Source organism: Pseudoliparis swirei, chromosome 19, assembly GCF_029220125.1.
Source record: "Pseudoliparis swirei isolate HS2019 ecotype Mariana Trench chromosome 19, NWPU_hadal_v1, whole genome shotgun sequence".
Taxonomy (NCBI): domain Eukaryota; kingdom Metazoa; phylum Chordata; class Actinopteri; order Perciformes; family Liparidae; genus Pseudoliparis; species Pseudoliparis swirei.
Window position 1 is genome coordinate 20,191,718 of NC_079406.1, and position 17,865 is coordinate 20,209,582.

The 17,865-nt window shown below is 41.9% G+C and overlaps 1 protein-coding gene across 5 annotated transcripts in view; it reads right to left on the minus strand.

Annotated features, from left to right (window-relative positions):
* The window catches only part of diaph2 (diaphanous-related formin 2), a 389,710-nt gene that overhangs the window by 144,856 nt on the left and 226,989 nt on the right, over positions 1–17,865 (minus strand). For all 5 annotated transcript variants that reach the window (XM_056440255.1, XM_056440252.1, XM_056440251.1 and 2 more), the window contains 3 exons: positions 8,730–8,831; positions 6,063–6,302; positions 1,417–1,546 (listed from right to left, as the gene is read on the minus strand). In XM_056440255.1, the coding sequence (XP_056296230.1) occupies positions 1,417–1,546; positions 6,063–6,302; positions 8,730–8,831 (472 nt within the window). The remainder of the gene's footprint in view (positions 1–1,416; positions 1,547–6,062; positions 6,303–8,729; positions 8,832–17,865) is intronic.

Consider the following 17,865-nt stretch of genomic DNA (forward strand, 5'->3'; position numbering starts at 1 on the left):
ACGTGTCGAGTCTCGGCCAATCAGCGTTAAGAGGTCGACAGCGTTTGGGGGGTTCGGGTTAGCTTGAATGTTAGTCCGCTACATCTACTGCTGTCACGCTGCACGGTGTATCGATACGAACAAAGTACCCGTACGTTAAAAACGATATGATTTTACATATTTTTTGTATCGATACTTCATTAAAAGAGCGCACGATCAGAGCTCAAGCTGTCTGCATGCACTGCGCTGAGCAGCGCTCACAGCGAGAGGCGTCAAGTGGCAGAGCTTATTGAGACAATAAAAAAGGCTTCTAAAATAATTTGCCTGCCCTTGCCTTGAAATAGAAAGGACGCTTTGTGTATTTCCATAGCCAGTTTACCTGATCGGAAAAAAGGATCTGAAGATAGTGGTGAATCATTAAATGATGCTCTATTGTTCCTACAGGCAGTAAAAGATGTGAAAAGACATGAAGTCGGCCAGCACATGGCCTTTGGTCACTACGCTCCTTTGTGCGTCAAAGTCAATTTTAAGAAAAAGGTTTTTAGAGGCTCATCAGCAGATATTTAGGCTTTTCTCATCTACTTGGCTTCAACATGCAAAGAACACCGTGACATATATAACAAACTAAAAACAACACAAATTATACAAGGTGGCAAAAACAAATATTAATGGTACAAAATAAGAGAAAGGTAATTAAAAAGGCAAGAGATTATTTTCTTTCAGATTTTTTTTCTAATTGACATGTTAGTATATTAGCACTTTTGAAGGCAGGTGGTCTCCTTCACTGTTACAGTATCCGGGAAATGATTTAGTCCAAAAGATAACAGTTCCATGAAATAACAAATTTATATAATTCCAAATTTGCGAATATGGACATCTAAATATATATATACGGCGCATGAGACCATTCATTCCACTTACACAATGGCTGGCAGCCTCAGTCAAGTGCATAATTAGTTGAATTAGATTAAATAACCAATTACGAGGCTAACAAAGTAAATAAGCCTTCAGGGATTCCACCAAATTCTTGGGGATAGATTTAAAGTGGAATGAGTTTATTGACAGACTGAATGACAGTGTGGTCACACAAACAACTCTCTTCCTGTCACAAAGAGAGAGTGATGGCTGCCGTTAAGAGAGGAAATTAGTTAAGAGGAGGGTGAAAATATGTTGAGAAGTAGCTCAAATAAATTAATGAGTATAGAGCAATGCATTTATTGCTGTAATCTTCCAGTATCTGCCTGTAATTTCCCGCTTGCGGAATCAATAAAGTGTACATCATCATCATCATAATCATATATGTTAATTGTCGCCTCGCCCATGTCCTTAGCCTTGTACACATTACATCCATTACCAGATAATATCGGTGCTTGTCTAATGCATGTGTGGGTATATTAATATGCAGAGACCTCAATACATAAAGACAAAAGCACTTACCTTTGCTGGCACTCTCCACATGCTCCAGTTCATCTGGAAACCTCAAAATCTCTTGGTGACTCTCTTCACACTTCTCAGCAAGGAAATGAAGAAGTGTCGTTTTATGACTGATGGATTTAGTGTCTCGAAGCTAAAAACGAACACAAGAAAAGTTAGTTAAAGGAGCAAATAATTCATGAACACAGATTTCTTTCACTCGTCAAATGTACCACACAGCCTAATGAATAAGGTGCATAGATAATGGAAACAACCGAGTATACAAGAAGTACAAAGTCTGTATAAATGCATGAAACAGAACATACATCAGCAGATGATTGCCATGCTGTTCGAATGGCATGCTGGGTAAACTAATTGTCACAACCCACCTCTGTGTAGTCCTACTAATAATATCCTCACTGTAAACAGCATGCATGTTTACAGTGCACATGCCCACACATTCGCAAATGTGCATGTGCAAACAAGCACACACATCTAGGTAATTACAAGTCGTCAGAGGCATATGGTCACACACCAACACAAAAACACGCATACTTTCATTAGATGAGGATCAATATTTGGCTCACACTGGGTTATACATTTAAATGTGTTTATTGTTCGACCTACGACTGATTATCAAGCAACCAGGTACACACATCTGGAAACATTGGTATTGTGTAACACTCACTTGGACATTGCACATGTTAATGCTGCATGTTGAAACACTTAACATGGTCATTACACATTTAGGTAGCAGACTAGACCATTTACAAGGCGGACTAGTTTTTATGGCAGCAGCAAAGAATAATGTCTTTAAATGTACTTTGTTGAGATAAAACAAAAGAGTTGAGATAACACATTCAGCTCAGAGTCTCTCTGTAAGGGCAGGGGGAATCCCACGTAACACCCAAGGTGCTGATGTTATTTTCACAAGATTTTACATCAGGAATTTCAGTCAATGCAGCTTCCCGGCATCGTGAGAACTCTGCCGGAGGCTGTGGAGTATCTGTGCACGGGTTACAGTGAGCTGGTCTGTGTCAAAGTCCAGGTCTGATTTTAATCCTAGTCCTTCCCTCTTCCAGGTCTGATTTTAATCCTAGTCCTTCCCTCTTCTAGGTCTGATTTTAATCCTAGTCCTTCCCTCTTCCAGGTCTGATTTTAATCCTAGTCCTTCCCTCTTCTAGGTCTGATTTTAATACTAGTCCTTCCCTCTTCCAGGTCTGATTTTAATACTAGTCCTTCCCTATTCCATGTCTGATTTTGTTACTAGTCCTTCCCTCTTCTAGGTCTGATTTGAGTCCTAGTCCATCTCTTGTCCAGGTCTGATTTTAATCCTAGTCCATCTCTTGTCGAGGTCTGATTTTAATCCTAGTCCATCCCTTGTCCAGGCCATTTTAAACTTGTACTGCAAGTCAAAAGTGAAAAAGGCTTTTACTGTGAGCGGTCCGAAGCTGTTGAACACTCGACTTAAAGAGCGTATGTGTCTCATCCTATTATGTTTTAATGGTTGAGCTGGATGGAGTGTAAATAAATGCCTGCTCCTTCAAACAAATCTGCTCGTTTCAATAAGATGGGAAATGCTTCTTCATTAATGTTATGCCAAAAGCAAATTCTAAACAGTGGTATCATTCAATCTTTCATAACATAAATTGCTTTGAGGTAGCATATTTTTCAAATCCCTCACTAGTTAGCACAATGCATTGCAATATATTCCGCCTTTAGATCAGCACGGCATATTACAAGCAAACTCACTTCCATTTGAATATCCAGATCGGATATAAATAAATAATCCGATAATTAACAAGTAACAGAAGAAGTGGCAGTGGGAATACAGAAACACTCACAGAAGAATCGTCAACCCTTGATTGCTCAATTTAATGTATGCAGATGGAGCAGCAGGTAAGGGCAAACACATTGCATACTCCAAACACTTCTATATTCCTCTATATTAGATGAGAGAAAACACATTTTAATGAAGAAAGCATGAAAGGCCACTGCTGAGAGAGGAGCTCTGAGAATACAAGGGACATAGAGTGGTCTCAATTATCACATGTGCTGTGGACATTTTGAGAGTAGGTGACAAGGTCACACTCAATTTGAGTAGATGACTCCAAGTCAAGTGCCTAATAGGTAGCCCCTTCTGTTCAACTATAAATCATCAAGAATTGCCATGGGTCTTAATTATAAGGGAGAGCATGTTTCACCCCTTTAGAAAGACTGGGATGAAACCCAAGAGAACCAGTATTTCTTTGTTTTGAGTGATGCAGCAGATGGTTTGATCCATTTATCCAATATGTGTCATTGTGTCTTTATTCACGTCTATAATCCTATGTGGATACAATAAAGGTGTTCTGTGAAATAAATGCAAAGGTCTGACAACTTCTCTATCGGGAAATTAAAGAGACTTGAAAACCACGTTTCACCGCGGTCCTGGTGAAGCCAGAGCTGACGTTCGGCTTGAGGAATACATGTGACCAGTCTGGCTCCCAGTACAGCCCCATGTCATTGGCAAGACGTGGGGCTGTACTGGAGGACTGAAGTGGGAACGTGAAGGAGGGTTAGCCTATGCCCTTCCCATTTCTGCTCATTCCCATCATCAACCTCCCAATCACTGATGAGCCCATTAGGTACCCTAGACCTGCCACCTAGGGGGCCATTTACTTGATTGACTAAAGTGAGAAAGCAGACTTTTTTTCTTGTCCATCTATAATGGCCCAATCAGCCTCCCAAGGCATTACCAAGCTCTACACTGACACTCCACACTGATTCAGTCAGCTTTCAGGAATACGAAAGGCACACTGCATTCACTGTACCAAAGCCCTTTTCACACCTGTAAGATGGCTTTACAGTGGGTGTGGCTTTTGGCATTCACAATTGGATCTCCCATATTGAGTGTTTTCACATGACGTTGTTTTGTTGTTGCTTATTGTAGCCGAACAGCAGAGCGTTTAAGAATGATGCCACCAAAATTAAAGGTCTCACACAGGCTTCCTCAAAGATGGATTTTCAACTAATGTATTCCCACAGCTTGATTGTCAATCTAAGGCACTGTTGGGGAAGCTTTCCCCTTCTTCAGCACTGGCACAAGTTCTCAAAGCACTCTGAAGGCATCAGTTTCATCATCCATTAGAATACTGTTGCCTGTGCTACAAAGCACCATACTGACCGAACTACTTAAAAGTGACAGGACAACAAAGTCCTTTTTTGGCTCTCTAAAATTTTATGACATGCTGTTGATTTTGAAGCTAATCCTGTTTTTTCTGAATTTTTACCCAGACATATATCCACAGTGCTGTGTCAGCACAAATGAACGGTCTAGCTCAACGCAGCATCACCACTCTGGCTTGTTTGTTTTTCTTTTTGTGAAATAGATAGCGCCAGATAGCTGAAAGAGAGGAGGATGCAGACAGAGTTACCCAGAGTTGACAACTGGTGTGTTGAACTCTACTGTGAGCAGTTGCTAAGAATCTAAGAATTTTGGACTTTGAGTGCAACTTGGTCTGATTTTTCTCATCTATTTATTGTGGTGGAGGGATAGGGGGACACATTTCATATTGTCTGGACACAAAGACAAGGCTTTTCCAGCATCCATCTAGCTCAACTCTTTTTCCTCAATGGCAAAAAAAACCACCTGAAGCACGAGTACAAAAAAAAAGTAGTTTGTTTTCCCCAATTGAGGACGTTTTATCAAATTTGTCCTGTTTCCATACAGCTTTTGACATGTGATAAAAAATGCATATACAAAATATGTGAAAGGCAACAAGGCAACTCCCTCGAAATGTACAATAAATTAGAGAGAAAGATAGAGATAGCGAGATAGAGATAGAGAGAGAGAGAGATAGCGATAGAGAGTGAGAGAGAGAGAGAGAGAGAGAGAGAGAGAGAGATTGAGCACTTTGTCAGTGGACACAGCTACTGCCCTTTTCTTGTGTCACATCTCATCATGGTTTTGATGTTTGTTCTATTGAAACATTATTAATTTGAAAGGTACTTTATATTTTTAGAAGATGAAGTCTCTGATAAGTACTTTCAGGCTAAATTAATATAATGAGATCAGGTGGACATTTGTTAAACCACCATTTCTCGTGCGGCAGACAAATCTAATTAGCGTGTCTCTGTTATCTGAGCAGGACAGGTATGTCTGAGAGTCATATGCCTCCATATCCATTTATACTTCCAAAGCATGACAGTATTACATTTCAATGACTGTCTGAAAAATAATGGCGAACATTTTCACCAATATTATTAAACATATGTAGAGAACTTCTTTTGTATATTTTTAGTTGGAGTTCCAAAGATCATTGATGTCTAAAGAAGTGGACGGACGTCTCCTTCTATCACGGTAGGAAGCAACTAATCTCCAAACAGTTTTGTGTTGTTCCGCAACGGTGTAAAAGGTTAGATTGTACTCGGTTCAGTCAGCACAATCCCTCATTGTCCACAAGCATCACTTACATACATACTTACATACAATCACTTCTATGCATCACACTGAGTGAGTGTGACAAGGCTTCTCTGTGATTTCCTGTGGCTTGGGTGGAACCTAATTAAATTTGTAAGATGCTTCTCACGAACATGAACACACGTAAATATAAATGTACGTATTTCTGCCTCTTTTACTTGTATATGAACGTCTTCACAAAAGGGTGTTCATCCGGCTGGTGCGTTACCTTGCAGAGAAAGCTGATGTTGAAACCGAACGTCTGGGCATTCCTTGAGCCGGCGTTCATGTAATTGCCGACCAGCAGCACCAGCTCCAGGAGTTTGCATAAGCTTTCACTCTTCTTCACCTCCTCGCAGGCAAATGTCACATTCATGATGTCTGGCCGAATGTTATTCACCTGCTCCTCAAATGTCAGTTTGAACAGAATGCCGTTGAGACGCGGCCGGAGGAGTTTGACTGAACTCATCTGAAGGCATGAATGAAAAAAATAGAAATGAACAAAGTAGTCGTGTTTTTTACATTTTTAAAAAACAGAGTTAGTAAGTTGCACATTATGCTTAGGTTACGAGGCCACCCACTAACTACCATTGGTATTCATTTTCAAACTCCACACTTGTGTTAGCTGCTTTATTGACAGCCACCACTGAAAAACAACGTATTGCTTATTGTAGCATAAACCTGGCCATTCTTTTTTGGGAAGCAATAGCATGCAAAACGGACACAATCGGAATTTTTGGAAAATTATTAGTATGAATAAAGAAAAGAGCAAACATGTATAACACTACACAAGTTGTGGCTCACTTGACAGGCACATTGCATTTGAAGAAAATGTTGTGTGTGGTTGTCTTTCATTCATTAATGTTCCTCTCTAGCTAATTTATTTTAAAGTTATTTGATGCTTTTGAAGAGAGCAGGAATCCTATAAAATTACGCAACCTTGTCATCAGCGTCACGTTGAATCTCCAGTGTAATGAGAGCTATTTTGAACTACTAACCTTCTTTAGCAAACAGAATTAACCTCTTCGCTGCCTCCCTTCTGACTTTCATAAGGAAAAAGTAATCTCCCATTAAACAGATTTTTCATGAATAATATAACAACCTAAATCAATACTGAAGCAAAAAAATTAAAAAGAATAGAGAACAAAATAGTTGTGAAAATGGGAGGGAATTACAACAAACAGGGTTTTGGGTGTAAGATATGTGGCAAAGCGGCAACCACAGAAGTTCTACACATTGACGCATAATCCAGTGCTTCAAGGCAACCTGCAGATCCAACACAGGTTTCATTACTGCTCAAAAATATTCATGTGAATGGGCAAGTTGCCTGTCAAATAACCCTCCTCCCCCCTGCACACGCAGACGCACAAACACACACGCACACGCACACAGTCCTTCTCCCTCACTTGAGTTGATTTGTATACAGGAGAAATCACAATGAAAGCGAGCTCATTGGTGACAGATCTGGCTTGAACACAGCTTATTTCCCAGGAGAACTAAATAGCTCTGCATTGAGGAGCTACTTCATCAGTGGGGAGGTATGTGATCTCAAAATTGGAGAGATCACCAGGGAAACTGCCACCACTGCTTCATTGCATCTCCTAAAAGACTTCAACAGAGAAGCCTTCAACAAATAAGGAACATAGCTACGGAGCTGGAGCACATCTGCGGTCTAATTGAACATTTATTTTGTAAACCCATGTAATGTACCTCTATGATCTTGTTGTAAAGTTTAGTTCAAAGATAACACTTCACTGTACAGCGGTTTATAGTGTTGGGTATTCACTTGGTAAATGAATGGAAAGAGCAATAAATTCAAAAGTAATTACAGCTGTAACTAAGTGGTCACAGCGGCTTGAGGATGCACCCCCTCTTCTACGCCTGATTTACAGTACAGTAGTTCTGCCTTTTCAGTCACCCTCAGTTATCGGAGCAATGACCGGTAGAACGCAGGTTGGTGAGAAAAAGTTGGAGGTCAAAATGTCAAAGCACAGTTGATGCAGCAAAAGCTTGAAGTCTGAGCACGTGTGATGTCCATCATTGACTTAAAAGTTCAGTTATGTCAATAGATAAGGTCAAAATTGCAGATTGAGTCAGAAAAAATATATAGAATTTTTTTACCAGCTGTAATCTAATCAAATCAATTAAATGTGTCTGGGTAATGCATCATTATTTGATAACTGAAAATAATAGATTACTTTGTGAAATATATAGTATGTTCCTCACAGCATTATTTATCATATTGATGCGATGGATAAAACTTTGGCCGGACATTGTAAATTATTCAGAGAATGTGAAGCATCACCAAGCTGATTGATTACAGTGGCATGCTTTTCAAAGAACTTTTCAACAGGCACGATTCAGAGCCTTAGGGTGTGTTTCTATCATGAGGAAACATTGACAGTTGATGTACAGGAATTCACCGAGTTCTTGTTGCGGATTGCTAATCAAAAGAAATGTGAATGTTTTTAGTCAAAACATAGCCGCAGTCATATTGCTGATGGGCTGCCAAAACTTTAACTTTTTGTATTAAATATGCCCTTTATAATGTTCGATGTTTTAATTAAACATTACTGCAAATCACAGGAAGGTATCCATCTGAATTGTGTCTTAATTCGCTCGTCCCTTTCTGAACTGGTGTCCACATCCAGCAGTCCGCCTCAGAAAACAGTGTTCGGAACAATGGAGGGAGACAAAGAGTTGTTCAACATTTAGTCGATGTTTGTGAGTCTGTGCGAGGTATAGAGATAGAAAGAGATTTAGCAATGAAGAAAAAAATAGAATTTCTCAACTGTGCATGCTTGCAAGTGTTCGACTATAGCAGACCGAGACTGTGATTGTGTATACCGTGTATTCTCTTGGGGCGAGCCAGCAGTCTCCAGGAAATTATACTCACCACAATGCCAAACTGCTCCGACTCCACTAGCTCTTCATATTCACCCTTTAGTTCGGCGAGCGCATTCAGCTCTTTCTGCTCCGGCAGGTTCTTTATCAGGTTCTACAAATGGGAGAGCAGCACACAAACACACAAACACACACACACACACACACACACAAAGACAGAGACTGTTAATGCAAATCTGATTTTCTGTCCATGTCAGGATAAAAATCACCTCACAGACGAGGATGACAGGGCATCTTACACGGCAGCAGGAGAGAGGAGACTTATAGTTAGGGCTGAATCAGGTTCACCTGGTCCAGCCCCTTGATATGCTGCTATAGGCTTAAAGCTGCTGGGGGACGTTGTATGATGCACTGAGCACCTATCTCCTCTTTTTTTCTCTCCTTAAAGATGGATTTTCATCTCTCCATCACACATTACTAACTCTGCTTTCTCCCCGGAGTCCTTTTGACTTCACGTCTCATGGGGTCATCGGACCCTATGAGACGGCATAGATCCTATCTGCCTGATGGATCATCGAGGTCTGGGTCGTGGAATTCCTGCTACCGACTACGCCACTGCCCTGTTGAGACTCCGCCCACTGTTGAGACTCCGCCCACTCCTCCTCTCTACCTCCATCTGCCAGATGGATTGTGGAGGTCTCCATCGTGGAATACGCCTACTATGAACTATTCATACACTCTGTCATATTCATTGAATGTATTTTAACTCTAAATCTGTCCTTCTGTACACATGACATCTATTGCACCTGTCCATCCTGGAGAGGGATCCTCCTCTGTTGCTCTCCTGAAGGTTTCTTCCCTTTTTCCCCCCTGAAGGGTTATTTGGGAGTTTTTCCTGATCCGATGTGAGGTTTTGGGGCAGGGATGTCTGTGTACAGATTGTAAAGCACTCTGAGACAAATTTCTAATTTGTGAAATTGGGCTATAAAAATAAACTGAATTGAATTGATTTGAGATCAACCAAGCAGTGCTGATTCTGTTCACCTTATAGAGTTAGCAAAACGAACAGGCATTATACAAGTGTGTGCCCTTGGGCGCGTCTTTCTAAAACCATGGAAGAGCAATTAATGTCACTCACTTGTAAAGTAAGGCTTGTCATACATTTGAATATAAATACAGGTGATATGGAAAACTCAAAATATTTTATATTCGACCAGATTTCAGTCAGAATGCTTGGAGGTTTTCTGGTGGTCTGATAAGGAGGATAAGTAGATAAGGTCACATAATCACTGCTCACTGTTGGCTTTTTACTGTGACAGTGGTGGCCCTTAGCCAATTACCGAACATGTCAGGGACCTTCAGATAACTGACCTTTACTGTATAATCCACGCCACCTTGCAATTGTCTTAAAAGCACATGCAACGGTTTCGCCATTAATTTGCGACTTGCCTGTATAATTCCCCTTGCACAAGCAGAAAAATAGATGCTGCTGGTGATAAGGTTGAAGATTAAGATGGAGACGAGGAAGATAATGGGAGGGACTGTGTTTTCTGTAAATGTTAATTGTTTGTGTGAAGGCCTGCCAAGTTAATAAAATTGACCACAGCGACTTCTCCCTCTTTTTCTCAGAGGAGAATAAGAGGAAGAGGTGCCCTTTTCTAGGTCTTCACAAAGCTTCCCTCCCCTCATTAGCTCCCCAAATGTATTCAGCGGGAGCAGACTGGCGCAGGATCACGTGGCCAGATGGGAGACCAGACGAGCAAAGCAGAGAGGAGACACTGCTGCTGGGCCACGGCCCTGGCTGACCACTCTACAGACCTCAGCACCACGGCCAGTGTCGATTGCCCACTAATGATGACATCTCTGTCCTCCCCTCAGGGAATGCAGCAGTATAAAAAGTAAGCCATAATGCAGGCCCAGCATTGCTAGTTGGGAGGGAGCCATTATGTCAAATGTTGCTTGCTTTTCTGAAGCTCCAATTAGAGTCTGCGGCAAGCGGTGGTGCCATGATAATGAAGGCGTTTGATCATATCAGCTGAAGCAGAAAGGAGTGTTGATGATATAAGAACATTTTTAAAAAAAACATATTTGTGTAATTGGATATGTAAGGATGGATTCATGGCGTTAGATGATGACTGGACTCATGGGTTTCCTTTTTTTGTCTCCTTTAGGTTGAGAGCAATACATATACTGCATTTAGCACAAAGCTGTTCATTATTCACTCGTGACCTTTTGGAAAAAACTTTTTCTGATGCTGTTTCATAGGGGACCTGATGACTTTTTCAGGAGGGAAAGGAAAAAAATCATAATTCTGAATAATAATAAGATCATTCTTAAACTGAGCTCCCCTTGGCAGAGCCGAGGGAATGTAATTTAGCCCATTTCTATAATATATAGTGTCAGCATGCAAAAAATACATGATGACATATAGAAACATGCACATAACTGATAGCATCCAAAGTGGCTTTTATAATTACATCAGAATGGATTGAAAGTTTTGAGGTGAAATCATAACATTTAAAAATGCTTCGGCTAAATCCTCTGAAAAACACAGACAGAAGAAAAGGTAATGGAAAATCGAATTCACCTTGTGCCCGTCATTTCATTTTCCTGTCATCACAGTAATTATTAGAGACCCCATCGAGCACAGTTGACACAAAGGCAGCGCCATATGTGTGGCAATGTGGGAAACTGGGTGAAGATGCTGGGCCAGACTCTTCACCACAAGCCACCAGACGCACACAGTGGTCGAGGAGAGATTACTCTAAGTACGTTGTATGTTAGCAACACTACACATGTATGTCGTTAGTCCCTTGGGCAACATATTCAATTAAAGCTATCCAAAAACAAGGCAAATGGAAAAAATGTGGTTTTCCTAAACAACCATATTTTGAGTATTCTGCTCCTTCAGTTGTCTCCACATGAAAACAACAGTCATGGCCTTCATTTCTAGATGTATTCACAATCTGCTGACTCTCACAGTTCAAAAGCTTCCCAGTAGTGTATATATGTTATACATATCTTTTTCTTGCTCGGCCTTTTGTGAATTCTTGGTGTGATCATTAAAATATGTAATATTAGTAACTGTCAATCAACCACATGCTCAGTCGACGGATCATAATCAATGAATCTTTGTCAGGGGCAGCGGTAGTCCAATAACACACGCGCAAGCACAATTCATTTCCATGAGCCTGTCAAAATGTGTCAAATTTAAAATGTAAAGTATAACCATTAAAATGATTGTTCAAGCCAATGTTTCTGGTGGTCATCCTTTTCTGAAACAGATTAAGGACATCATTACACACAAATACTCACTCCATGTATTATAGATGTCGTGTCAGCAGTTCAACTCAAGGACCTTGAGAGACACAGTTACTGGTGCTTTACCGTCACCTTGGAATTGTACATGTTTGGACAAGTAAAGTAAATATAACTGGAATATTTTCTAGGCCGTGAAAAGGTGTGCTTGAGGAATGGAAGCGGTTGTGAGGTTCACGTAATGAGATGCAGGTTTCCGTTAGTAGAAGATGACAGCCTCTGTAGGGTTTGCACTTCCACACTTTGATCTCTGCTGCTGTCGACTAGCTTCCAGTGAGTGGAGTTTAAAAGAAGGGGTATTGAGAATGTATCAGGCACACACCCAACCATACAGTTTACAGCACTGCATGCTGTTAGAAACAGCAGGTGCTAATGTGTTGCAAATTGAAAATGCTTTGATATTCAGAACACAATGAATGTTAGTAAGTGTGCCCTATTCCACACATGGATCAAGAGCAACGTCTCCTATATGATGTATATGTGTCTAGTGTCTATATTGTGCCATATTGAGCCACGTTGAATTGTGCCCTTGTCGCTTGGAGCAGGACATGTAATATGTACCACACCTAGTTTATGACCTCTGCCTTTGGAAATATAATTAGAGCATAGATAAACTTATTCCATTACATTACATTACATGTCATTTAGCAGACGCTTTTATCCAAAGCGACTTACAATAAGTGCATTTCAACCTAGAGTACAAACTAAGAACAACAAGAATACAGGAAGTAACATTTCCTCAACATAGTCGAACTACAAAAGTACCATAAGTAAGTGCTATCTAAGTGCCACTGAAGTGCTAATCTGTGTTTTAATCCAGATATAGTCGGAAAAGGTGTGTTTTCAGTCTCCGACGGAAGATGTAGAGACTTTCTGCTGTCCTGATGTCAGTGGGGAGCCTGCTCCACCACTGAGGAGCCAGGACAGCAAACAGTCTGGATTTCGAGTGATTAGCTCGAGGTGCAGTAGTCACAAGTCGATTGGCTGTTGCCGAGCGGAGCGAACGTGCCGGGTGTACGGTGTGACCATACCCCGGATGTAGACGGGGCCCGATCCGCTCAGAGCACGGTACGCCAGGACCAGTGTTTTGAAGCGGATGCGAGCAGCCACCGGTAACCAGTGGAGAGAGCGGAGGAGCGGAGTGGTGTGGGTGAATTTCGGGAGGCTGAAGACCAGTCGAGCTGCTGCATTCTGGATGAGCTGCAGGGGTCGGATGGCCTTAGCAGGTAGACCAGCCAGGAGGGAGTTGCAGTAGTCAAGGCGTGAAATGACCAGAGCCTGGACCAGAACCTGCGCCGCCTTCTGAGTAAGAAGAGGACGTATTCTCCTGATGTTGTGCAGCATGTACCTACAGGAACGCGTCGTCGCAGCGATGTTGGCCGTCAGGGAGAGTTGACTGTCGAGTGTCACCCCGAGGTTCCTGGCAGTCAGGGTAGGGGCCAACACAGAGCTGTTGAAGGTGATAGTCAGGTCGTGGGTGGGGGAGCCTTTCCCTGGAAGGAATAGTAGCTCAGTCTTGTCAGGGTTGATCTTCAGGTGGTGAGCAGACATCCACTGAGAGATGTCAGTCAGACAGGCAGAGATTCGTGCCGCCACCTGTGTTTCGGACGGTGGAAACGAGAAGATCAGTTGGGTGTCATCGGCATAGCTATGGTAGGAGAAGCCATGCGAACGAATGACAGAGCCGAGAGAATTTGTGTACAGAGAGAAGAGGAGGGACCCAGGACGGAGCCTTGAGGAACCCCAGTAGTGAGAGGACAAGGATCAGACACAGATCCTCTCCAAGTTACCCGGTAGGTGCGGTCTTTAAGGTAGGAAGAGAAAAGAGCGAGTGCAGTGCCTGAGATCCCCAGGTCCTGAAGAGAAGAGATCAGGATCTGGTGGTTCACGTGTCAAATGCTGCAGAAAGGTCGAGAAGGATAAGGACAGAGGAGAGAGAGGCTGCTCTAGCAGTGTGAAGCTGCTCAGAGACAGCAAGGAGGGCAGTCTCTGTCGAGTGGCCGGCCTTGAATCCAGACTGGTGAGGGTCAAGAAGGTTGTTACTGTGGAGATAGGAGGACACTTGGCTCAAGATAGCTCGCCCAGAGTTTTGGAGAGAAAAGGAAGAAGAGAGACCGGTCTGTAGTTGCTGACTGCAGACGGGTCGAGCGTGGGTTTCTTCAGGAGAGGGTTGACTCGCCTCCTTCAGAGAGTTAGGGAAACAGCCAGTTGAGAGGGAGCTGTTAATAAGATGGGTGAGGAAGGTCAGAAGGTCAGGAGCAATAGCCTGGAGAATGGGAGACGGGACGGGGTCAAGGCGCAGGTGGTCGGTCGGGCGGAGGTCACCAAGCTAAGAACTTGATTGGGAGACAAGGGGTGAAAGAGGAAAGAGAGGGGATGAAGAAGTTAGTGTTGGTGAGGTGATAGAAGATGGATTTGTAAAGAGGAGCGTATGTCGTCTATCTTGTTTGTAAAGTAGTCGACAAAGTGGCTCGGCAAAAGGGTGGAAGGAGGAGGGGACAGGGGGATCAAGGAGGTTGGAAAAGATAGAGAAGAGTTTTTTGGGGTTAGAGAAGGAAGACTGAATTTTGGTCAGGTAGAACGAGCTTTTGGCTGCAGAGATAGAGGAAGAGAAGGAGGAGAGGAGAGATTGATAGAAGAGCAAGTCTTCCGCTTGATTCGATTTGCGCCATTTTCTTTCCGTCGCTCGCAGGGTGGCTCTCTCGGCGCGCACCGAGTCCGACAACCACGGAGCCGGAGAGGATTTCCGAACCGGTCGTGTCTTAAAAGGACAAAGTAATTTCACACAGTAATGTCAAAATAATAAAGAAACCCAAGAGATCTGGAGATTTAGTCTTGGACACGTCGATCGATGAAGCTTTTCTCAGAGCAATAAAGGCTTTAATAAGACGGGTTAAATACAGGAGAAATCACCTAAACTGTGTTCCTCTCTGCGGGCTTAAGGGAGGTCTACAACAAAGACGAGAGAGGAGTCATGTCTGCCATGTGCTTGACAGATGTGATGTTCTCCCTTTGATTGATTTCCTCCTCATTGTTGGGAGATGTTGGTACTCTGCCCATGATTTGTGATGTGGAACAACATGGGAGTGCCATCTCCCTGCCGTGACACCTCAGCAGGCTCCCTACCTGGCTCATGGCAAATCAGTGAAGACTTCAGTTTGAATCAATAACTAAGCAATAGACAGACAAGGCGGCTTCCTAACATCCTACAAGCTGTAACTTCTAAACCAACACTCGACAGTTCTAAAAAAGACGTGGAACTTATTTTTATTTTTAAACTAAGCTTAAGAGTCAAAAGAAAAAAAGAGTAACTTTTCACAATATTTTGTGGGTGTAGAAAGCACCCATCTGCAACAAAAGGTTACTCCCAGAGAACTTACAAATGAATATGTGGATGTGGAACAAAGGCTATCAAGTTGTGTTTTTGTTTACGAGAACGGGGACCGTTTTGACAGACAATGCTCAGTGCGGCATCTTACAACATATTGTATTCCTTATCATAATCTTTTTTTAACAACACAATTTAAAAACCACATCTGTTTTGTATGAAATGTTAAGCATTTACAATAATATTGCAGGTTATCTTCTAAAATGTTTAATGAATACGAGCAGACGTTTTCAACATTTAACCTCAACATTAGAGGAAAGCCATAAACAAACAACAACACATCTTATCGAACAGGTAAATATGTTAAACAAGGGCCATCGGTTAGGCTGATGTAGTCTTACAGATTCTTCATGTTGCCTCACAGCACAACACCTCAAACCTCACTGTGAGTAAAGCTGCGGTGACATGTTGACAGGCAACAAACTGAGTGTGGCAGATTCTAAAATCGCATTAAACCAAATGAGAAATGTAGTCCGGGAAAGAAAGACACAAACGCAGTGAGAGGGAGGAGAAGAAGGTTGAGCGAGAGATAGAGGGGGGGGGGATTAATTTGAGGGATGGGGCTGAAAAACCTGACAAGACTATCTGTGACATTAAATGTGTCTTTTAGAAGGAAGTATGGATGATTTTTTTTAAATGTGCACATCTGAGCACCTACTTGGATTGTGAAGGTGTGAAGCAGGATTAAAAGAGAAATTAACCAAGCAAATAGGGGGGTTTACATTGAAGAAAAGACACAAACACAGAGATGGAATTTGGTGAAGAAAGAGACCAACATAAAAGAATAAGAGGGGGAGAAAAGAAACAAGAACAAATAAAAAAACTAAGAGAGGAAGAGACACACAAAGTATTTTTTAAGTAGGCTTCCACTCTCACCTGAATCTATTGTGAGCCCTCAGGATTTAGAGATACATTGTATCTATTAACTGCAAGGGGAATATGCTTAAAAATGTGAATACATATATGCTAATTTAATGATATCAACTTTGATAAAACAATGTTGCTTAAAACATGAAGACAAGTTTGAAAGATGGGAAAAAAAGGCATGAATTCCACTGCACAGCATTGAAATCATCTCTCATTTGGGATTCTTCTTCTTCGACAATGTCTCATACAGTCATCTTTATGCAGTGCCGGTATATGATGAGACTGTCAATCAAATAGGAAGAGAGCTAGCATGCAAAACAGTAATATAAATTAATTTGTTTGTGGAATGTGCCGTCTGCGAGCGTCTTTGTGAGTGATGTGCCATCTGTCACAGAAACAAAGACGCTGAATTGGAGAGTAAAAAGAGAAAACAAATTTTACTCGGTTAAGAAAACACAGCACCCAGTGTGCCTGAGGAGAAGCTGCATGGACTCCACCTAATCAAAATGTTACTGCTGTGCTATATTGCGCATGAACTTGTCTGTGAGTATGTTTGTGTGTGTGTGTGTGTGTGTGTGTGTGTGTGTGTGTGTCTGTATGCGGGAGTTTTTAATCAATATTCAACATGAGGACAGAGTGCCCGGCCTGGACCCAGTAGCTGCAGATCAGCAGCGTGGCGATGATCGGTGAAAAGTACATTTAGCACCTGAGGTCCTGGACATCAATTTCTAAGAAACATTTGATGTTGTACCAAGCCGCGCCAAGCAGTGCCAAGCAGTGCCAAGCCGCGCCTCTCTTTCCCCTGCCTTTACTTTGTTTATTCAATACTTGTCCTTCTCTGTTTTATTTTTCCAGCCCTAATCAGCATAATGTATTTCACATTTCATTGTTAAATTAGCATTTGATGCCAAAGACAGTTATGTGCTATGTGCCAAAATAAACCACAATTAAGCCCAAGGGGGATCCTGTTTCTCCTTCTTAAGCTCTAATCCAACAGGCACTCTGCACAGCAATACTTATCACCTTGCCCCACATGTGCACTTTTACAACATGCAAATGATGCCCGACAATGTGCCAGGCTGCTACAATCACCTGTTGTTACAGCGGAGAACAAAGGCTGGCATTGGCACCGCCAGACCCTGCAGCCAATGAGCTACCACGTGAAATGGTGGGCTCATGCATACGGATGAGCTTCGTGGTGATCTGTGTGATTGACAAGAGGGATAAACAATAATAATAAGCATGGCTTGTACGAAAGACTCCTGTGAGACCTGGCGGAAAAGGTTGTTGCCATGGTGAGGTGAAGAGAAGTAGCCGAAAACTGACACTGCTGATGTTTACTGTGAGACAACCACGTCAGTGTGTATTATAATTGCATGAGACAAAATAAGTAATTAGATACAATTTAAAAAGAAAGGAAACAAAATGTTGTTTATATATATATATATATATACACACTATTGGGCAGATACCGTCAACTCAGTCTGGAGAATACATTAAGATTACACAGATATTGTGAAATGAGACTAGATATCGTCTTAGACTTTAAATATCCTTTGATGGAGTAAGTGATCATTTATCATTTAAATATGTTGTGAAAGCAACATCGATGTAG